Source organism: Xiphophorus hellerii, chromosome 7, assembly GCF_003331165.1.
Source record: "Xiphophorus hellerii strain 12219 chromosome 7, Xiphophorus_hellerii-4.1, whole genome shotgun sequence".
Taxonomy (NCBI): Eukaryota; Metazoa; Chordata; class Actinopteri; order Cyprinodontiformes; family Poeciliidae; genus Xiphophorus; species Xiphophorus hellerii.
The window spans coordinates 11,473,628-11,496,297 of NC_045678.1; the positions used below are offsets into that span (position 1 = coordinate 11,473,628).

General features: G+C 38.3%; 2 protein-coding genes across 7 annotated transcripts in view; one reads left to right on the forward strand and one right to left on the reverse strand.

The window, feature by feature from the left end:
- The first annotated feature begins 632 nt into the window (after positions 1 to 632).
- Positions 633 to 14,066, forward strand: tfg (trafficking from ER to golgi regulator). Of its 2 annotated transcripts, none has more exons than XM_032568699.1 (8): positions 633 to 793; positions 3,731 to 3,941; positions 4,054 to 4,137; positions 5,521 to 5,667; positions 6,137 to 6,304; positions 6,414 to 6,563; positions 11,606 to 11,698; positions 12,909 to 13,309. In XM_032568699.1, the coding sequence occupies exons 2-8, from the start codon at positions 3,758 to 3,760 to the stop codon at positions 13,307 to 13,309; spliced, it is 1,227 nt and encodes a 408-aa protein (XP_032424590.1). In that variant the 5' UTR covers positions 633 to 793; positions 3,731 to 3,757. The 2 variants fall into 2 exon arrangements, with proteins under 2 accessions (XP_032424590.1, XP_032424589.1); XM_032568698.1 differs by having other exon boundaries at positions 634 to 793; positions 3,727 to 3,941; positions 12,909 to 14,066.
- A 1,527-nt stretch (positions 14,067 to 15,593) lies between these two features.
- abi3bpa (ABI family, member 3 (NESH) binding protein a) overlaps positions 15,594 to 22,670 on the reverse strand; it is a 32,227-nt gene continuing 25,150 nt past the window's right edge. For all 5 annotated transcript variants that reach the window (XM_032568693.1, XM_032568694.1, XM_032568692.1 and 2 more), the window contains 9 exons: positions 20,127 to 20,249; positions 19,758 to 19,847; positions 19,468 to 19,677; positions 18,041 to 18,146; positions 17,441 to 17,520; positions 17,125 to 17,154; positions 16,889 to 17,047; positions 16,636 to 16,758; positions 15,594 to 16,546 (listed from right to left, as the gene is read on the reverse strand). In XM_032568693.1, coding sequence (XP_032424584.1) covers positions 16,431 to 16,546; positions 16,636 to 16,758; positions 16,889 to 17,047; positions 17,125 to 17,154; positions 17,441 to 17,520; positions 18,041 to 18,146; positions 19,468 to 19,677; positions 19,758 to 19,847; positions 20,127 to 20,249 — 1,037 coding nt within the window. In that variant the 3' untranslated portion in view covers positions 15,594 to 16,430. The remainder of the gene's footprint in view (positions 16,547 to 16,635; positions 16,759 to 16,888; positions 17,048 to 17,124; positions 17,155 to 17,440; positions 17,521 to 18,040; positions 18,147 to 19,467; positions 19,678 to 19,757; positions 19,848 to 20,126; positions 20,250 to 22,670) is intronic.

Below are 22,670 nucleotides of genomic sequence, written 5' to 3' on the forward strand. Positions count from 1 at the left end.
TCCAAAACTATTGTATTAAAACTAATCAAAAAAAAAATGTAGCACAGTGCATCAATATAGCACAGCTGGCTTAATTTAAAATACAAAGTATGCTTGCTATAAATAAAAAGCATCAAAATTTCTTGAGGTGAGAATATTTTGTCACCTTAAGCTTGCGTGGTGCCCACTGCATTGGACAATTAATTTGAAAACCAACTCAAAGGACTTGCAAACAAGCAGTGTGATGTGTCTTTACCACAAAATGGTGGTCAACTGTGTAACAAGATTTTGACAAATTCTGAAATCAGTTACAATAATTCTATCATTTACAGAAACAGCAGTGCTGTGTTTTATACACTTTCACAGATGCTTAAATTTTTTTTACATTTTGTTCAGGGAGTACTTTAGTTGGTCACAGGCTTTTTAGTTACTTAAATATTCTGTTTAGATATGTAGACATTGGTGGGTTCATCTCTTTTGAACAGGGTGGAATCCCATACAGTGATATTCTAATTATTATAGATGCCTCTTTGTGCAGTGCAATGGGTTGGGTTTCAAGCTATTCAAGACATTGATTATAAAAGAAATTTAATCCTGTTCATCTCTTCTATTAAGAGGGGAGTAGTCCTAACACACTTTGTTCCAGACGGTCTGCGGCTGCGCGGAGAGAATGCCACGTACTGGTTGACGTTGACAGACTGGATGACACTTCCTGATGCTGGTTCCTGGACTTAGCTAGGCCAGCTAACAAACTAGAACTTCACGGTTCGGGGAAACCTGTGAAAATACAGCGTGGTGAAGTCGTCTGATTCAGGTAAGATACCGCATTGGTTTGGATGTTTAGCTGTAATCACTCAGCAGTTTCTATGCCATCACTGTCTGTTAGCTGCTAGTACTTAGCGGGATCTGGCTAATGTTTCGTTTGCTAACTATGTAGCTAACGGTGCGTTGGTTCACCCAGAGACTGATTCAGCAAAATTTCAGTTTTCAGTTACCCACATATGCTATTATTTATAACCCAACAGTGTATTGCGTCAATACACTGTTGGGTTATAAAATAAACTTTTACTTGGCTATATATGCTTGTTAATTGTAGAAACACATCTAAGTCGATTCTTACTGACCTTTGGTGTAAACTGAAATTGAACTAAATAATTTATTACATTTGCATACTGTTATAGATATATTTCCTAAAGTGATTGTGTGTTATGTTCGGCTTGCGTAGCCCATGTGTCTAGTACTGAAAAGGCCTGGATTGTCAAACTTAACCAGTCACAGTGCGTTGTTGTTAAGTTGGGCGACTCTTTTTTTTTTGCGACCAATAAACGCAAAGTTGGTATGCACCATTTATTTTATTCATTAAATTCCAGAGATTTTTGCTCCATGAAATCACAGAAGAAATCAGTTTCCCGGTGTCGCCATTTGATCTGCTTGTGTGCTAAAGGTTAGCAACAACACAATCCTTAGCATCTAGCCAATTACTCATCTGGCCAGGACTGCCAGAGCAGTAGGATTTCTGCAAATAAATCCCACAGTGGGGCTTTGTTTTGCACAAACCTCTCAGATACTGAATCTATAGGAAGATAATAACTGACATGTTAGATCACAGCTGATGTTAACTGTGCAAGATTGACATAATCGTAGTATTTAATGTGTCAGAAGTCACACTGAAACATGTTTGATAAACCCTTCTCTTTTTTTTTGTTTTAAAGAAAATTTGCATACAGAGATTTGAGGCTGCATGAAGCCTTACAAATATAAATGCTGCTCTGAAAATGCAACCTAAACCTCATCACAAAAGGTTACTTCACTAAAACAGTAACACTAATTGATGATTCATTATTCCCAAATGATATATAGCTTCATTATTTGGGGGGTTGCAAACATCATCAGTTGTAGTTTATCATTACCTCTCTTTAAATTTCTTTTTTCCACAGTATTAATAATGATTGTACCCCTTCTGTAATGTTAATGTGTAAAAAAAAAAAAATAGATTTTTGCTTTGCTTTTCTGCCTTGTCAAATAAATTGTGTACGTTACTGGATTGTTTTCCCCCCAAAATCAGATTATAATTAAAATTGATTTAAGTTGAGTTCACTAGTGACAAAAAATGTAGTTGTTTTCTCCACTCTGTTTTGAGTCTACTGAGATTAGACTCAAAACATTTGAGTCTAATGTTTATTTATTTATTCAATGAACAGAAAATGTATTTTTTTCTGTTTAAATCTAAACCCAAGTTATTTCTTTAATATCTTTATAGCTAATCAAAATCCAATCATATAAAACACAACCAGCAATGGAGAGGCTGTTATAAGAAAATTATATGAATTAAAAGCTGATGGAGTAGGAATGGGAATGTAGAGAGGTTTAGATAAAAAATAAAATAAATCCTGATGATTGCAATAAATTGTCATGGATAATGTTAAATTAAGGTGAAAGACCGTTCTTATCAATACGATTTGAGCTTTCTGGTCAAAGTCAACATGGACGCTGTCTTTGCCACTTCACAGGCTGATGTTTGACCCTTAGACTCTTCTGTTCATTGAATCTCTGATATTATTATTTTGGTTAGACTTTTCAAATAATCAGAGTCCACCTGGAACTCCTCAAAGCAAATATGATCAGCTTAAGTAAGCTTAATAAAGAACTGCTAAATACAATAGCATTGACCTTTTTTACTGTAACATATTGTAGTCCTGCATGGTTATTACTGCAGCCACCCACCTGATCTGCTGACATACTTTTGAGGAATTCCTGCCTGATTCTGTTGGCCTCATGACTGGCATCGCACAGATTTTTGTAAAGCTGCCTCACAGAGAGAAAGTGGTGTTCATCAACCAGGACAGTCGCCAGAGTAGAGCCTGATGGCTCATGTTTTTTCCTTTTTTTTCAGGCATATGATCAGCTCAATACAGAAGGGATATTTATTGCAAAATGTCACAATCAATTTAAAATATCTGACAATAGCAACGGTTATATTGTGAAGCAGTGCAGTTGGGCCTTTACATAAGGTGACATACTTCACTAGGACTCTACTTTTGCTACTAGTTGATTCACAGAGGCATATTTTCTTTGTCACTGTGGAGTGGCAGAATAAACAGCAAATCTATTCATGCTCAGTCATGACCTAAACATAATGATCCATTTACAACACACAGACCCACTGTCTTACCCAGTTTATTTATTTTTTTGAGCTTGTCTAATAAATGTATTCACTAACCTGAGTGCTAACATTTAGCTTTATATTGTACAAATCTAGAACTCAACCCAGAACAACTGGAACCAACATGTAGTTTTATACTTACTAGAACCAAAGATGGAGAACCAACATTTAGTTTTATTAGAAGAATCATCCAGAGAAACCCCTACTAGTTTATAAATTATGAACTACTTATTCTTATGAACCATGGGGAACCAATATGTAGCTATATACTTGTATCTGTTTGTCTTTCTTTTGGTTTTGTTTTGTTTGTATTTCCTTCTAATTTATGTAAATCACTTTGAACTGCCTTGTTGCTGAAAATGTGCTATATAAATTAAATTACCTTACCTTACTTTACCTCAGTGGTTTAATAAAGTAAATGTCAATCTCAACAAAGAAATTGATTAAAAAAAGTTAACGTAGTTATGTCCAACTTTTTTGGAATTCTTATTTCAGGTGTTTTAAAAGTTTAAACTTAAATTTTGAGCTGTAAACTAAGGGAAGATGAAGTGTTTTTAAACGTGCCCCTCTTGTTCCTTGGTAAGGCAGAGGGAACAGCAGAGATCAGACGACACCATGAACGGCCAGCTGGACCTGAGCGGCAAGCTGATCATCAAAGCCCAGCTGGGTGACGACATTCGACGCATCCCTATCCATAATGAAGACATCACATACGATGAGCTGGTGCTGATGATGCAGCGTGTCTTCAGAGGCAAGCTGCAGAGTAACGATGAAGTTACCATTAAATACAAAGATGAAGGTGTGTCCCTCTCTTCTGAACTGAATGCAAAGCGTGTTTACCTCAGTTGTATCATATAACTTCAGCACATTTTTTTTTTTTTTCATTTTGTTTGTCTTTTTTCTATTTCCAGATGATGACCTCATCACCATTTTTGACAGCTCTGACCTCTCCTTTGCAATCCAGTGTAGTAGAATACTCAAACTGACATTATTTGGTAAGCTATTATCTTTTTTTTCACATGTTCACAAAAAGCTATCAAATTTTCATTCCTTATGCTGTTCCATCAGCTGGTCACTGGAGGGCAGTCGAGCTTTTGTTTTCTCGATGCTCTGCCCTGTGACTCAGTGTCTGTGGAATTTCACTGTGTTTCCTAGCATTGGATGAGCAAACAAATAATAACAAATCACGGTCAGATTTATCACAAAACCCAGTCGTGGCAGTTAGACCGGGTTATAAAGCCTAATTTAAATTGTGCACTGGCCCTGTTCATTTTAGCCGTAGCTCTTAGAAGTGTTACTATTTCATAATACCTGTAATGCCCTCCCTGTCATGTCAGTCAAGGTTTCTGCCAGTAGTTTTTAGTAACTGTACATTTAATATTCATAATTCATTAACAATGAGTTTTCTGTTTTACTACAGATTTTCCAGTGTCTAGTAAGGAAGTTTATTTTTTGGAAAGTGTTTGATTTCTATATAAAGTCCATTAAAGTGCTTGATATTCCATCTGCACAGTTTGATGAGAAAAGACTCTTTACAGAAAGCCAGCTGATTATTTAGTGTTCAAGCATTATGTGAGCAGGAGGTTCATTTACCTTAACACAAATCTTTTTGTTCAATATAATATTTATTATGCCTAATAGCTTAATGATCTGTGTAATTGAAATAAAGGAGATATTAAAATAATTGAAATTGGAGGATTTTGTTTTCTTTAAATTAGTGTTTTGTTCTCAGACTAGTCATATGGATAGGGTATGTGAGAGAATTATCAAAACATAAACTTTTGTTGCATTTTAGTTTGTCCATGCTATGTACAATACCATCACAAGACATTATTTATGAATTATATAATGTAATAGTGAATTAAAAATGTCTTCTTTACTTCATTTGTATTGATTTTAACTCCAAAGTGTGGTGCTGGAAAAGTTTAAAAACTTTTCCAACTTTTGGAAAGTGCTTGAATTTTACTGTGGGAAAATTGGGAAAGATGTTTTTCTTCTTTGAAACAAGGGTGAATCGGTACAAGCCCGAGCTTTGGATCAAATTCTATGACCTCATCTGCAGATTACTGCCTTGAACTTGTGCCAAGTTTGGAAGGCGTAGATCATGCCTGTGATCTCAGAATGGCCAACATTTAGAACTAGGGCGTTGTGCCCTGAGCTGTTTCCACAAACACCGGGAAGCTGATATGAGGAACTGATATGGAAAAATGTCTACTTTATTTATTCTTTCCTATTTTTCTCTGTCAGTTCAGAGTGGGAAGACGAGGGTTGAAGATAATTGTTGTGCAAAGAAACATTGGATTATGTGCAGGATAATCCTGCCAGCATATGACTGATTCTTTAATGATTTTTAATGTTGTGATTGTTTTTATTTGCAGTGAATGGTCAGCCGCGGCCTTTGGAATCCAGTCAAGTGAAGTATCTGCGCAGGGAGCTCATTGAGCTCAGGAATAAAGTCAACAACCTCCTTGACAGCCTGGAGCCGCCCTCAGAGCCTGGAATGACTTCCACAGCGCCTGAAAATGGTGAGCGACTCACCTTAACTTGATACATCTTCAACTAACAGAAGAGAGACTTCTCTTTGTTTCCCCCTTTTTGTTAGGACTTACCAGAATAGTTTGAATGAACTCCCCAAAAGTAGCAGCTGCTTGTATTTCACTTATTTTGCAAGCAGAACTGAAGGAAATGTGTCTGACATAGACTCTGACACCAGACTGAGGCAGTTTATACAAGTCTCTATTAAAACATGCATTTGATTATTTTAGCAGCATATTGGTCAGCAGCAGCTCTCTGAACGTCTTATGCACAATTAATTTCGACTGAAGCAGTATAGGAGCAGAAATGGGTTCTTACCACATCAGAGCAGTGACCAAAGATTTTGTATGAATCTATTTTCTGACTATTTTTGTAATTCTCTCTTGACGCTTTTAAATATTTTTTATTACTTGCATTTAAGTCTTCAAAAGGTTCCGTCTTAAAATTGCTTTCTTCTAGAATCAGTGGATGGGCGTGAAGGCAAGGTTCTGACAGCAGACTCAACAGCGAAACAAGCTCCTCCAGTCAGCGCAGCCAGCATGTCGGCCTTTGACCCTTTAAAAAACCAGGACGAGGTCAACAAGAACGTCATTTCTGCTTTTGGCCTGAGCGAGGACCAGGCCCCAGGTATGGCACACTACGCAACTGTGACATTTCCCTTGGAAAGTATTCAGTTTTGTCTCTAACGTGCTTCTGTCTTTTTTTTTTTTTCTTTTAAACAAAACAAAAAATTTAGTTGCTCCCCCTGCTGTTGCAACAGAGGAGCGCTCAGGGACTCCTGACAGCATTGCTTCCTCCTCTTCTGCAGCGCCTCAGCCAGGAGTGCCCCCTCAGCCACAGGCTCCTTATGTTGGGGTACAACAGGGACCCCCTGCTGGAGTTGATGGTAAGAAACTGTCCCACAAAGATCCCCTTGATTAATGGAGGGGAAAAAAGACATACTTCCTCAATGCTAAGAAACATCCCAATAGAGAAAGAAGAGTGGTCCTTTGTTTTACAGCTGTGATGGCACATTATTTCAAAGTTATCACTAACTTATCCTTATAAACACTATCTTCAGGTTGTGTAGCTTGAGAAATCTTGTCTTTTTTTTATACTCCTAATTGGAATTTTTGCTAACATTTGTAGAAGCTACTCTAGAGCAGTGTTTCTCAAACTTTTTCAGGCTGAGGATCATTTAATAAACTTTCAAAGACCACCTAACTTAAAAGCCACTTACTCATTATTATTTTTAACCACAAGCCTTTGACAAGCTAACTGTACATATCGCATTGAGCTGAGCTGCATATAAACGGTCATTTAAATGCAGTACCTTGTAGACCACTAGGGGGTGCGCGTGGACGAGAGGTGGTCTGGGGACCACAGTTTGAGAAAGACTGCATTAGAGCTAAAAACTAGAAACCAAATGCCTGGCTAATGTGATGCAAATAAAATAGCTGAGTAATATAGGATTTTCATGGATGAGTGTTTATAATCTGTCCTCGGCTTACAATTTTTTATGGGTGTAGTTATATTTGCTTTTAGTTGCAGAAATAGATTGTCTGATCAATAATAGTTTAGATTTGGGAAATTGAATGAACCCTATCAGGGAAAAAGTAACTGAAATTTATAGCAAATTTAAAGTGCACTTTATTCATTCTAGTTCACATCGACATATTTTTATTTCTCACTTACTCATAACTTCATACTTTCTAGACTTGTTTTCTTTTTCTTTGGAACTCACATTTGTGATGTCATAAGTGTTTTTGAATGAAAAATCACCACCGCAATCCTAAACAAAATATAAACAAAAGTATCCAAGGAAGTTATCTCACTAGTCAGAGGTTTGACCATTACTCTTCTCAGTGTGTAATCTGAGACTCCTACATGTTTGGCCCAAGCCAAAAGCCTGATTCATATAGGCCAATGAAGGATACGTCTTTACTAGAAAAAAAAAAACAATACCCATTAGTTTTTAACTTTGTGTGTGGTTCTGCTGAAGTGTTACTCTATTCACATTTGTTTCAGTCATCTCTGCAGTTCCAATTTTTTTAACTTTAAGTTATAAAACAGGAATAGTCTTTATTACTTTCGATTATGCGAGTAGAAACAGCTAAATGTTGTGGGAAAATCAATCAAATGATGTTTTGTTTTTACGTCTGTGTAGATGCTCTCTTCAAAGGCATTTTTAGGGATTTCAACTGTTATTGTTAGAAAGTCTTCAGGTGTTTATGTCCTAAGATACACGTTGCAACAATAAGGTCCAGGTTTTGTTCACCGAGCTTGAAAGAAGCAGATAGGCTGCAGCTGCTGCTTTATGTGGTCAATGTTCTCTTGGTATGGATTGCACAGGTTTTATTTATTAAAAATCTGTGGAGTAATACAAACTATTTGTGACCAAGAAGCTCTCTCTTATGTTTACAGGCAAGTAAAAAATATAGAGAAAGTTATTTAAAGTTTGTTGTGGTTACACGTTTCCAAGTGGTTGGAAGTGATGCTACAAAGGCTGTATGGTGAAATCGCCGGGCTGTAGTTCCATACCTTAAAACCACAACTTTTTAAAATGTGGAACTCCTTCCCTTTTTCAGCACAGCTTATTTAAAATTCTATATATTTCAACATTACTGTAAATTATGGAATTACTTGGCTGTAAAAAAAAATTGGAAATAATGTCATATTAATCTGATTTCACCATTGTTAATCTCGTTTATTGTCACTGCTGTTGTATGGATCGTTGTTCTCTGAACGCAATGGCCCTGTCAGCATCGGTGGATGTAATTTGTGACGACGTCCCATTCTGCGTGCCACAGAAGAAAAAGTAGGGTAAAACTAAAGGTTCTGGTGAATTAAGTGCTGGGGAGAAAAGCATCATGGTTGAGGTTGGCTCTCTTTCTTAAACCTGGCCGTAATGTTGCTTTGCTTGTATTTCAATAAGTTTTGGTTATCATCCATGGAGCAGAACCAACCTCTTTGTGTGTAGGCAAACATTTTCTCCTATAAGTCAGTGCAGAATCATTGTTTTCCTATTATACATTTTCAGCTGTGATTGGATAGATCTTTTTTTCAATTTTCTTTCTAAATACATCTCTTATGTCCAATATGGTAACAAGTATTTTGTCTTCATATCTGTCCCATGGTTTTATTCTCCTCACTTCCAAGGCTGCAGATGGTTGGCACACAAAGACCATAAACCCGCCCCTGTACAGACGGCTCTTTTACATTGTGGTTTCTTCACTCTTCACCCTCTTACTACTTTCTGTGGTTGCAGTCTGACAGCCTTGAGGCAAATCAGACCAGCCAGTCTGAGCACAATATTTTATATAGTAAAATATGAGAGTTCGAATGCCAACAGAGCACTTGTGTTAGCCAGAAGTCATTTTGAATGGAGCCTTGGACTGCTTGTTAACTTCAGAATGCTGCTAAAACAATTTGTGAACAAATGGTAAAAAATTTGCCGTTTTTTTTTTTTCTGATTCTGATTGAACTGTGGTAATAATTTCAATCTGTGCAACCCCCCGCACCCACTAAAAAAAAACTAGACGTGTATTGATCAAATGTACAGATGTCTTATTTGTGTAAAATACTCGTTGCAAAACAGGATTTTGTTTTGATGATTCCCAAAGTATCAGTTTTAACGAGTTTCTATGATTAAAGAGAAAATGTTCTTAAGTTTCAGTGAAATCAACATTCAGATCTGCCCATCAATCTTACAAAACATTGCTCATAATGGACAACAGATGATGGCAACACAAGAAAAAAAACCATTTTCACACACATGGCTCCTCTTACAGTAAAGACCACTGTGTGGATGTTCATGTGGCGACAGGATAGTGCAGCCAAATATTTAGTTGAGGTGTTTCTAATGCAGAGCATTGTGGGAAGATATAAGTGAATACTTGGCTTAAATGACATGCATGAAAAAACACTGTACCTATTGAATTATGGATCATCTTTGACATGTTGTTAGAGATGCATCAAAAAGAATAATCTTTTGCCTTGAATTAAGCACTTTTTGTCTATTTGTTGGCCAATCAGGAACTAAATATCCACTCTATTTTCAGTCAGTGAACACAGCATACTAACTTGGTCTTATTGGAAGTTATTGTTGAGGGTACACTGATAATTGCCTATTTTAATAGTTGAAATACCAAATATATCTTAATATGCATTATTACGCACAGTGCCAACCGTCTTGGCGCTACCGCAGAACCTAACTTCCTTATTTTCGCTCTTGAGAGTGCAGCCAATCAGTGCCAAGGAAAAGGAATGGCGCTCCAGGATTGGTTGCTTTGCACAGCCAATAGCGAGTCAAGTACTTCCCAAGCTGCATTTTCTTACAAATACTTTAGATATGATCTATGAAAAAATCCACAAATAACCAAATTTATTGCAAATAGTTTGGAGTAACAACCCACACACAAAACAAATTCACAAATAGGCATGATCATAACGGACAGGCTCCATTTGTATAGTTTAGCTTTTTTCTCTGAATTTTTTGGCAGCTTTTATTTTTGAATGGATTTTATTGGACAAAGATGAATAATTTGTGATTCTCCAATGGTGTCAGTTGTTAAAAAATAATTTTTGCAGTACAGGAGTAAATGTGCTATTATTGTTTTTGATGGGTTTTGTTGGAGTTTACTTGTGCGTCATGACCAAGAGGAGCATACTGCATAGCTCTGTAATTTTGGGCAGGTTTTCAAACTATTCACATTTGATTGTAGAAAATATATTTTATTCACAGAACCTAAAGAGAAATGGAGTGAAATCTGAAATTCCCTCCTTTTCTGCTCTATTGGTAAGAAACGAGCCATAAAATCTCTGATCGTTATCTAGCTTTTTTTTATTTTTTCAACCGGTACTGTGCTCTGTTCTCTAGCTGCTTGTGTCATCACCATATTTACATACCCAGTGTGAGATCTGGAAGTAAAATTGTGACCTTGTTTATGGAAAACACTGACTTGCCAAGTCTCTGCATGTGTGTTCCACACTTGAACCTTTGATGGAAAACCTGATGAAAAAGAAGAATGTATTGTGTGTGTGTTTTTTTTCATATCTTGGGATAAAATCATGTGGCTGTGTAGTGGTTAAGCAATAAATTATATATTTCTGTTCTTTTGCAAAAAAAGTAAATGTATTAGAAAGTCGGATGCCTCTTGAGAAATATTCGGGTCACTTCAAGATGTGATGATGCTAAACAATGAAGTCTCAGTTTGAAGAAGAAGTTGCTTTGTTCATGTATTTGCAAACCAAAGCTGTTCATTTGCTGTGAGACATCAAAAAGGTGTTTTCCTTCTGCATTTTTAGCTATTCGCGCACCTGCATTCTGCTCCCTTACTGAGAATTAGACTGTTTCCATGACGATTTGAGCACACATCACAAAAAAAAAAAAAAAAAAAAAAAATATGTAAGGGAGCCAAAGAAATCATGATGTCACAAAGATGTAAATCTGTCTCTGATATATTTGGTAATGAGCTTCTTAATTGGAGAAGCTCGGTTAACTGTAATTTCACCGAAAGCTATGACACCGTCAGAAATTGGTCATTATACAAGCTGACTGATCTGTGGGGATGAGCTGGAACAAGCAGGGCCTATAAAACCTTTCTCGCCCTGTCATCCATAAGTGTAATTTATGCGCCATACTCGAGTCGTTTTATGGAGGGTTGTTAGCCCACTAATTGTGCTAATTAGATTTTTAATTGTTGACTGAAGTGCTGCGTTTCCATCTGGAATAGCGAGCTCTGAAGAGGAACTGAGAAGGCCTTTCAAGAAGAAACCTGAAAATTAAGCTAGATATCTGGTTTTTACTTCAAAAATATAGGGCATGATTTATAGATTTATGCCATGTTTAGCCTATCTGGTGTATAGATTAGGTAATGCAGTTAGGGAGAAGTAGTTGTTTTATATTTGGAGTGTTTGTAACGATACTGTTTGTCGCTGCCTCCTCAGGTCAGGTGTATCAGCAGTACCAGGCTCCAGGTGGATACCCTCCTCAGCAGCCAGGTGCGCCACCGCAGCAGCAGTACGCCATGCAGTATCCTGGTAAGATGGAAACTGGGCAGGATTATAGGAAAAATGCTTCTGTATTCATTTAATTTAGAAATAATCTGGCAGTAGAAGCCTCAAATTTCTACTCAAATGCTACAATTCTTCCTCATATAATCTATCGTGTGAGGAGCTGGTTCCAGGGGAGCAGGAACCACCTTTAAAAGACTGTTCAATTACAATCAAATAGCAAGAGCAGCTAGTAGGAAGGGATTGTAAAATATAATTCCAGAAAAATTCTTTTAGAAAATCATTCAAACATCAGCTTCTAAAAAATCAAAAATGCATTCATGTTTTTAAATTAATATCTTTGTATTTGCATTACCAAATGTTTTTTTTTGTTGTTGTTTATTTGGATCCCCACTACCCGTTGCCGTGACAATGACTACTCTTCCTGGGGCCCACATCATAAAAAAAACCCCCAGTTATTCACACTTAATATAACATTAGTGGCATAGCATATTGATTCATAAATGTACAATCTTAACACTTGAAAGTGGCCACAAAGTGGCGCAGTGACACAGTTGGTAGCACTGTTGCCTTGCAGCAAGAAGGTCCTGGGTTCGATTCCCGACCCAGGGTCTTTCTGCACGGAGTTTGCATGTTCTCCCTGTGCATGCGTGGGTTCTCTCTGGGTACTCCGGCTTCCTCCCACAGTTCAAAAACATGACTGTTAGCTAAATTGATCTCTAAATTCTCCCTAGGTGTGAGTGTGTGTGTGTGTGTGCATGGTTGTTTGTCCTGTCTGTTTCTGTGTTGCCCTGTGACAGACTGGTGACCTGTCCAGGGTGACCCCGCCTCTCGCCCGGAACGTTAGCTGGAGATAGACACCAATACCTCCTGACCCCATTAGGGACAAGGGTGTTAGAAGATGGATGGATGACTAAAAGCTTTGGCAATTATTACATTTGAAACAGATGGAGGGGAGTTCCATGTTTTTGTTTTTCTAAAAATAAGTTTTTTGTCCAGAATTCCATTTAAAAACATTTTTTTTTTCTGGGTGTGACTTCTTTTTTATAATTGCTAATTTGCACCATGATTAATCATGTGTGTGTCAATGGGTTTTTTTTGTTTCTCTTACCATCAACCTGTCAGAGGACTGACGGGCTAAGTCTGGCATATTTCCATGGTTGTTTTAATGTTGACCAATAACAAATTAAAATTTAATCATTAAAGAAAATTCATAAGATGTCATCCTACTTTTCAGCTGGATACAGTTCTCAGCCTGGAGCCCCTCAGCCTGGCCCTCCACAGCCTCAGCAGCAGTTTCAGAACTACCCTCCGCCCTCCTCTCAGGCTCCTGGCCCCGGTCCGGCCCCAACTCCTGGCTTCCAGACCGGGCAGCAGCAGCCTCATCAGCCTCAGGGAGCTCAGCAGTATCCACCCGGAGCCTTCCCTCCCCAAAACTATACCTCCCAGGGTTCCCAGCCTGCCAACTACAGCATGCCGCCGAGCTCCCAGCCTGGCTCAGGGTTTCAACCCCGCCCGGGCTTCACCCCGCCGCCAGGCACTGCCGTCACTCCTCCACCCGGCGCCGCTAATCCCTACGCCCGCAACCGCCCCCATTATGGTCAGGGCTACACTCAGCCAGGACCTGGGTACCGGTAAAAAAGGGCAGTAGCAGGAGATAATAATCCCTCGCCCCATTCCCCCCGTTATGTGGCTCCAACTGTTTAAGGTGTGTGCAGGAGAAAAGGTCTACTGCTCTACAAATATCAAGTCCAAATATAAGATAAACAGGCAACCCCTCCCTCCCTGTCTGATGGTTAGTGTTCGTACACACCTCTCTGTTCTGGTCCTGATGTTTGCTCCTCACCTTATTTACCCCTCCCTCTGTTCTCCTGCCACCTCCACCAGGTGTTCTGCCCTCCTGTGTCTGTCGTCGTAACAACAGACCCAGTCTGTATGCGCACACCTGGGAGACCAAAACATGCTGTTGCACAAACTGTTCTTCGTCCTTTTCATGATAAGGTGTTGTTTTGCGAGTGGGATCAGAATTTGTGATAAAATTCTTCAACAACTTTGAGTTTACTCTATATAGGACACTATCACGACAAAAGCTAGCCCTGTTTGTTTTTTTTGTTTTGTTTTTTTTTTTGATTAACTTCACCACCATGTTGGTATTAATAATGTGTCTGCCCCATGTTGGGAACACTATAGCTACAGGTTTAGGTAATGAAGGCTTCTATTGTTTAGTTTCTTACCATCGGTCACCTCCAGCACAGCTTGTATTCCTTTCTTTCTTCTCACTGGTTTTTACTAATTATATCAAATCAAATTCCTCTCTCAAATGAGATTTGTTGTTTATGTATAAATGTTAACTTTTTTTTTTTCTTCTTGAATCTAATAAAGAATTGAGACCCAGTTTGAGTCATTTGTCTTTTCTTAATGTTTTGCAGCTTTTTATTCAGGGTTTTTCTTAATCTTTTTTTCTGTGGTTTCTGAGTTCACGTCTGTTAAGTATGGTTTGGACCGTTCCCTCTCCTCACTGCTTTGGAAAAACTGCAGTAATGCTGCTTATTTCTGCTTTGTTTTTCCTGCCTGTGGGTTGTGCTTGGCTGGGACTTGTGACATGGGAATATGTGGTTTGGTCTACCATGTGAAACCGTCTGAATACACAAAGTTAATAATTTAGTAAAGCGTTGAAATCTCTTAGCAGCTGCTAGCTGAATGTTATGTTTGTATTCATGTGCTCCACCACGCACTAAAAAAATGTAAAGTTCTTCAACTTGGCGTGTTTTTGCTATACACCTATTTTTGCTATTTTGTTACAGATCAACACATTTAAATCTTTATCATAACCTTGAGAAGTCCTGATGAACCCTGAAGTGTGAAGGGCAACTATTAAAAATATTAAAATAAACATTTTCCTGATCTCGGCTGACATCGCTGTAGCCTGTTTTACCCTGGAGACATTAGCAAAAAATAAAATAATAAAAAAAAAAACACCTGAAGCATTTTCTAATAAATCCCATGTAGCCCATTCTAATTGTAATGTTGCATTTAAAAATTAAAAACAGTCTAAAGTATAGTGATTGGAGATGAACAACCGTTTAAGATCATGCCACAGCATCTCAATTGGATTCAGGTTAGGACTTTGACTAGGCCATCCCAAAGTCTTGATGCTCTGAAACACTTAAGTGTGAGAAACCTGCTAACGAAAGAAAAAAGAAAGGAAATTTGGAAGTGGGCAAGCACTTTTTCACACCACTGTCTGTTCCTTTTCCTTTAAATGCCGTTTACAGATCCTCTTATAAATACAAGAAACTATAACTTTTAGTTCTCTGTTCATGTCTGCTAGTTTGGAGCAGTCAGTTTTATTTAAAATGTAAGTAGTCGGGGTAAATAACTCGGGTAAAATTAGTATGAAGTTGGTAAACGGCTTGTCTGTCTCCAAAGGCTGAGTAGGAGTGAGAGTAGAAATCCTTCTAGCTGCACACCATCCAAAACCAGGGGGAGTGGTTGTCTGAAAAAGCAATTCTTAAACCAAAAAAATATTATTAGAACAAGTTCTAACTAATGTAACAGAGCTACTCCAGAAATACTGGGGCCATAAGTGATGTAATTCCAGAGAATTTCCCAGTATTGCAGCTTAAAAAGTCAATGATACAACTTCATTTTATCAAACCAGGGATCGAGGCCCTGCTGAGTGTTGCAAATCAAAGAGTACAGAGTCTAGACACCTTCTTCAGAAATCAAAATAAAAGTAATATTTGTCAAAGCTTGATTATGCTGTAAATCTAACAGTAAATCAGATTTGTAGCCTAGTACTAACACGTGTAAACTCAGCTGTTTGAGGGGGGAACAAGTCGCTTCTACTGGTATTAAAAGTGTTAGACGTCTGTATCTAAAACTGCCCCAATGCTTTCACAATAAGGAAAACAGCAAACCATGTACAAAAACAAGATTTATTGCTGGAATTATAAATTGCACAATAAAGTAAAATCAGGAAAGAAAATTATGAGCAATATCAAGTTATTTACATTTTGCATAATGATTTAAAATAAACAAATATGTTTTAGATATACATAAATTTGACATGTACTTGCCTTTAAAACAAAACAAAAAAAATCTCAAATGCTGCTTCTAAACTTTTGGCTGGTCTACATTTAAGGTTAAGATTTGTAAAAGCCACAGAAATGTATTAAAGCAGAGAAGCATATCATTTTTGACACCATATACATATATGAACAGAAGTTTAACATTGTGCAATCTGCAGCTGATTTTAGTCCCTTAGTGGCTGCAGAAGCTCAGTTCTGCATGTTTATGTATTTGCACTGTACATGTACCGTGAAAGCAGTATTTTCTGTACACCTATGACCACAGTACGTGCTCTCTGACAGAGAAGTGTTGACTATTTTTTTCTCCTTTAACATCTCAAACGTCTAACTGCATACAGACTGTTCATTAATAACCCTTCGATAAATATTATTACACAAGTTAATACTGTTTGGGAGCCAGCTTCCCAACAGTATCTTTATGAATGCTGTATGTTATTGTGGTTCTGTCATCCATTGTGAGATTTTTTATTTTTTTCCCCCCATAAATATAGAAATCTAGTTAGGTTTTACGTATGTGACCCCAATAGTCCTTTAAAAGTTCACACCTGAAAGGTTGGAGGGAAAGAAATCAAGCAGATATTGCCGTCCAAGAAGACGGGTTTAAGTCCGGTGAGGTCTTCCTTCTCACCGCTGCTAAAGTCATCATCCAAAGCAGCCAGGGGGGAATTTTACCACTTTCCAGGTATGGGTGTGCCGCACTCATACCAGCCAACGTATGTCACATGAGACTTTCCTCCGATCTGTCCAAAGTTGACCGGTTCCTGCCTCAACGCTCTGAAGAACCCTGTCAAAGGAGATGAGTATCCTCATCACAAGACAAACTGGTAATGAATGAGCAAAATATTACTCCTGTCAGATGCTTATGAACCGTACCTTGCCTGCTTGGTAACTGGTCAGCCAACATTTGGGTTCCAGTTCGACCGTCCAGGAAGGAATCCACAAACTGACAGTGGTCTTCACCATACCCCGTCTGATCCCCGATGTTGTAAAACTTTCCTGGAATTGGAAGAGTTACCATTTGTTTGCAACAGTAAGGCTGTTTCGCTTTCTCAGATCAGTTCTAATTTAAATTTGGAGCTTGTTTTTCAATTTTTTTCAAGCAGTTGTTCATATTATGTATAAATACCATTGAGGGAGTCACTCAAGTAGATCTTGTATCTCAAGGAGTTGCAGAGCTGGATTCCCACAAACTTCCTGTACCAGGTCCTTTTTATGTACTGCTTTCCATTACATTCAGAGTAGGCATCGGATTTAAATGGGAACTGAGTCCAGATGGCATCTTTTCCTGTGACAAGATGCAAGACTTTAACACACTGTACAAAGAGAACTGAATTACTCAGAAAAAACGAACAAAACATTCACCTGATGCCTGCTCGCTTACGCGTGGATCGGCTGCAAACAAGATGGAGTGCAAATCAAAGTACGGTAATAAAATGTGCTGCAAAACTCCAGACATTTGGAAAGCAGTCTTTAAATAGCTACTGAGTTTACAAAGACTTGAGTGTTAATGACTGAAACCCAAAGGAGGGGTAAAATTAACTGCGTAGGTTAGTAAACCTTGTTGAATACCAAGAAAAAGCATTTATCATCACTAAACTACAATACAACAACTCAAAATTATAGGAAATTGTTCTTCCTCTTATGTGACAATAAAATCAGATGTTTTTTTAGAGCCCACCTGATTCTGTGCTAAAAGTGACAGGATCACTAGATGGTCCAACTCCAAGCTCATTTTTTGGTGTAACTTTGAATTCGTAGCTGAAATGGAGCAAAAATAAATGGGAAAAATGAAATAAATTAGACATCTACACAGATAAAAAGAATGAAACAGCCTAATCTAAACTGTGAGCCTTCTTTCATCTGAAACCAATCCATCTCCTAAGCTGGGAGGTAGCAGGTTTAAATGTCTTCGACAGATGAGTATGAGTTTACTCTTTAACCAGCACACACACATACACCCATACATGTGGTTATTCCACATGCTGCATTCAGATGTATTGGCAACGACCTGCCAAACTAACCCAACCCAGACGGGTTCTGGTGAGCATCCAGAGATTCTAGGATTTAGTTTAAAACTCAGTGACCCACTTTATCGCCATGTGTTTCCTCGGCTTTGAGGTGACTGAGAACATATTTGGTCTGTGTGCAGGCCTAATATGGTTCAATGCAAACAAAGCGTTTGGATTTCTTTTGAGTTACAATCGTCAGTGTAATTCTTGACTGTATTTAAAACTGACCAGACGTAGGATGGATGATGCATGAAGTGTCTGCAGCATACCTGCTGTCTGGCGTGAGATTCTCAACGGCTGTGTGAGTCTGATTGGTTGTCAGTTTGGACACTTTCTGTCCACTCGGCCCGGTGGTTGTTGATACTACCTCATACTCTGATAAACAAGTCAAAGAAACAGTTTTAACATGTCAGATGTTGTCAATTTCAACCAAGAATTTGAAGGAGGATAGAAAATGGTGTGAGGGTCTGAATCAAAGAATGAATTTCTCACGCGCATACAAACATTTCCTTCACTTGATGAAGTGATTCATATATTTCTATTATTAAATTTTCTTTACATGTCAAAATGTGTATTCAAGTAAGACAGAAATCACTTTTAACCAGTTAGAAATAGTTGCAAGTGACTTGTAGTGGGATGTTTTGGTAATCTAAAATCACTTGTCAAAAGTCAAATCGCAAACTAAACTATCGTGTTTACTGATACAACACTTTTCTCAACAAGTTGATTTCCTCATCCTTTCTCGAATATAAATCTTAGGTTCCTGTTTTTGTCTAAATATAACAAAGACTAATTATGAGAAAGAAATAAGTCAACTTTATAGTCTGCCACAACCCACGTTGAGGATGAAGTAAACATGTGGAAATACACATTCTGGCCAGATGAGGGGAACAGAACATCCTGGCCTACATTCAAATTCAATTCAATTAAAAAAATACTTCATTGATCCCAAGAGGAAATTAAATGTTGTAACCCAAGATTCTTCAGAGAATTATTGTAGATAGTGATGGTTTTGGGAGAGTAGAGGGAAATATGAAGAAGCCTCCGACTGAAGGTGACGTTTTTCAGTCTAGTGAAGAGGATGGTCAAGGTTGGCCGTAATTTTCTTGATTTCATGTGAAATTTTTCTTTCCGATATCATCCCGAGTGGTTCCTTAGTCGTCTCCAGAACAGAACCATGTTGTTGAAATGTGACAATATGAAACACTGCATGGACGTAAAGTGACACTGAACATCTCACCCCATCTGTAGAGTAAAACAAGGTAATGGCAGCATCATTCTATGGGTTACATTTTTTCAGCAAGGGAAATAAGGCTGTTTAAAGTTGATGGGTCAACAACCCTAAAAGTAGAGCCAGAGTTACAATGGAGTTGAAGCATGTATTAGAATGGCCAAGTGAAAGTCCAGAAGTAAATCAAATTAATTATCTTTGACAACAAAGATTAATGTTCACAGAGTCCCTCTACTGATCCTGGGCTATTTTAGAAAGAATAATTAGGACCTTTTTCAGTCTCTATTTTTGCAAGGCTGGTATAGATGTATCACAACTTGGAGCTTTGACTGCTGTGAAAGATGGTTCTAGAAATGTATTCACTCAACAGAGCTGAATACTTTGCCTGTCCTTTTGCTCTGTTACTTTCCATATTTCGCATTGTCACTAAATTGCTAAATATCCAAGACAGTTCCTTCTGTGTACCTCTGGTTTCGTTATCAGATTTCTCCCAGTCCAGAATGACGAAGGATGGGCAGCCCTCCACAGTAACCACAGTGAGGTTGGACGGTGGTGTGCGAGGAGGACCAGTGACGTTCAGATCACTGCCTTCCTCATCAGGGAAATAAGCCATAGAGGAGGTGATGGAGCATGGTTCATCTGGCTTCTTGTCCGTCTTGTAGATGACATGAGGAGCTGTGAACAGGAACAGGAAGAGTATTGGGTGTCCTTTTTCATGCCGGTAAAGCTGTAAAACAGACTTGATAAAGCTTTACCTATAAAGCGCTTCTTGCCCATGATGTCTACCTCAGATGCAGGCAAGGAGCTGAATATGGAGGAGTTTTCATTTAGATCAAAACGACTGCCTAGAAAGACAACAACAGATGGGAGGTGGGGTTAGTTGGGGTCAGCCAGCAGTCTCTGGCAGCTCTTTGTGTCCTCCTATTTTACAACCTTGGCCTTTGTCTACAACCACCCAGCACAACACCTGCTATGGTCTACACTCAGATCTTCGAAATTCAAATGTGTTTCTTTTTTTCTGTTGCTCACGGCTATATTTAAATGGGCAAACATGAAACTCTCTGTATCGTGTTTTGTACATGCTACGGTTCATGCGAATCGTTTAAAAACTACGTAGCACTTACTGTTAACTACTGGGAGCACTGTGGTTGTCTGCTGCTGGTGTTTGAGCTTTGGCTTCGGTGTGACTGGCAGGAATGACTTTAAGGTGGACTCCTTGCCTCCTTGCTTCAGATCCATAGGTTTATCTGAGGACAGAGTGCAGGAAGAGGGAAACAGATCAGTTTTTCTCCCACGTCATGTGACTCGCAGCCAAGCACAGTTGTGATCCATCTGCTCTGGCCGTCCTCAGTGAGCCAATCAGTGGCCCATTCCTGGGATGAAAAGATAAAGAGTTGAGTCATGGTCCCTCGGACGCCTTGAGGAAGATACCTGGTTGAAATTTTCTTCTGAAACAAAGCATGCGTAGATCCATTAATACAAACCCAGTTACACTTGCTTTGTTGCCCATAGGCATAGAAAAATGGTCAACAGGAACTGTGATTTGAAGATAAATGCCTTGTTTCCATCAGCTAACACTTAGTACTAATTTGAAAACTACTTCAAGAGAGGGTAGTTTCAAACGGCGCAACATGTAGAGAGATACTGTGGTTTAGACTGGTAAAAATCTGAACTTTGGGTCATTTAAAGAGTGAATGTCAGTGGGAATAACTAGCGTTACTATCTGAGGCTGATTGTAATTTAAGTTCAGCCAGTATCTTTAAGAAAAGACTGAAAATACAGATTTTTCTACCTGGAGGACTAAGAGCAAAATCAAAAGACAAGAGGACAACCATAAAACCTTATGTTTTCAAATTACATCTATCACAGAGGGGTTAAAACTTTGGATATTGGCAACACATCAACCACGTAGACTCCTCCTAATCAATCTCCAATCTCCAGGTTCTCACTATCGATGAACAGCTGGTGACTGCCATCTCGCACAGAGCCAATCTCCACTCCGCTCAGGTACGTGGAGTTGTCACCAGGCTGTTCCATCGCCTTTTGGACTCTTGCTTCATCTGGTAATAGAAAGACTTCAAAATAATTCCAACCCCCCAAAAAAGTAAGTGTCCTGCGTAGGACCTGAGTGATTAAAGATCAGTGGCTATATTGACTATGCTTTCCAAATGTGGCGAAAGAATATTGTGTATCGGGCCTGATGTCAGACAAACTGGATCGACTTCTGTTTACCCATAAGGCAAAGCAATTCTTAGAGGAAACAAGCCTCACACTTCTTGATATGGTTGCCAAATACATGAATAGCAGCATTCACACACCAGCATTTAAACTTTTAATGATCTGTTACATAACCTCTCCAACTTTTAGGAGTAGCCTACATCTTAATCTCTAAACTACAACAGGTGTTTTCAGTAATATAAAGTTAGGTAGCTCTGGTTTTAAACAGAGTTGGGCAGTAACTAGTTACATTTACTTGAATAACCTTTTGAGAAAAAGTACTTCTGGGAGTATTTTTACTATGCGGTACTTTATACTTTTACTTGAGTAATGTAAACACAAGTATCGCTACTCTTACTTGAGTAGAACTTATTGATACTCAACCCACTGAGTACCTTCACAGAAAGAAGAACAAGTTTATTTTAGCCAAACTTTACTTGTCGCAGACACACATCTGCAGTCTTTGTTGGTTTTATATGGAAAGAAACTGAATTTGATTTTTTTTCCCTTTTTCCTAATGTTGTGATTATGTTATGTATATCAATTCATTTCATTTTGATCTTTAAAATACCAATACTGATGATGTAACTTTTAAATATTAAATTATTGGTGTTTTGATCACTTAGTATCTAAGCAGCCTTTTTACAATTTCTTTTTTTTTACCGAAGTGACTTCTTGCATGACTACTTTTTTATCTTTACTTGAGTAAAAATATGGTGAAGTATTGCTACTCTTACTTGAGTTCAGATTTGGACTATTCCACTCACCTCTTGTTTTAAATACAGTTCTCTTCCAGGGCTTTGTTTTACAGTGACTTCTTTCTCTTTTCTGCTGACACTAATACATTTTCAAACCAGCTCAAGTATGGCACTTTTCAACAACACACACTACATTGCTCTGGCTGAACACCTTAAAGGTCGTGATGTTCCGACCCCTTACAAGCAGCCTGTTAATAATCTGATCCCAATGTTTGCTCAGCATTCCTTAGAGGTCAACATTTCAAAGGCCAAAGAGGAACCATGTGGAAGACATGTCTTTCTCACAGCACACTGAAGTTGTCTACAAGGTAAATTAAAGACTTTCAGTGTCTGTGTTATGGAGGTGGCAACATCATGCTGTGAGGATGATTGTCTTTACCTGGGGAAAAGATGTTAATCACAGTTGAAGGGAAGATGAATGGAGCAAAATATAGGGCAAATTTGAAAGAAAAGCTGTTAGAGGCAGCCTTCTGCAGGACAGTGTCCCTAATCATAATGCCTGAGCTACAAGGGAATGGTTTAGATCAAAGCATGTTTAAATGGCTCAATCAAAGTCTGGGTTTAAATTCAACAGAGAATGAATAGCAATTAGTGTTGTCAGACACTCCTAATCTATCCGTATTGATCTCTAGATGTTAAGCCAAGAAGGTATCTAAAGTGCAACCATTTGAGTCTATAACTGTTTTCATTGCA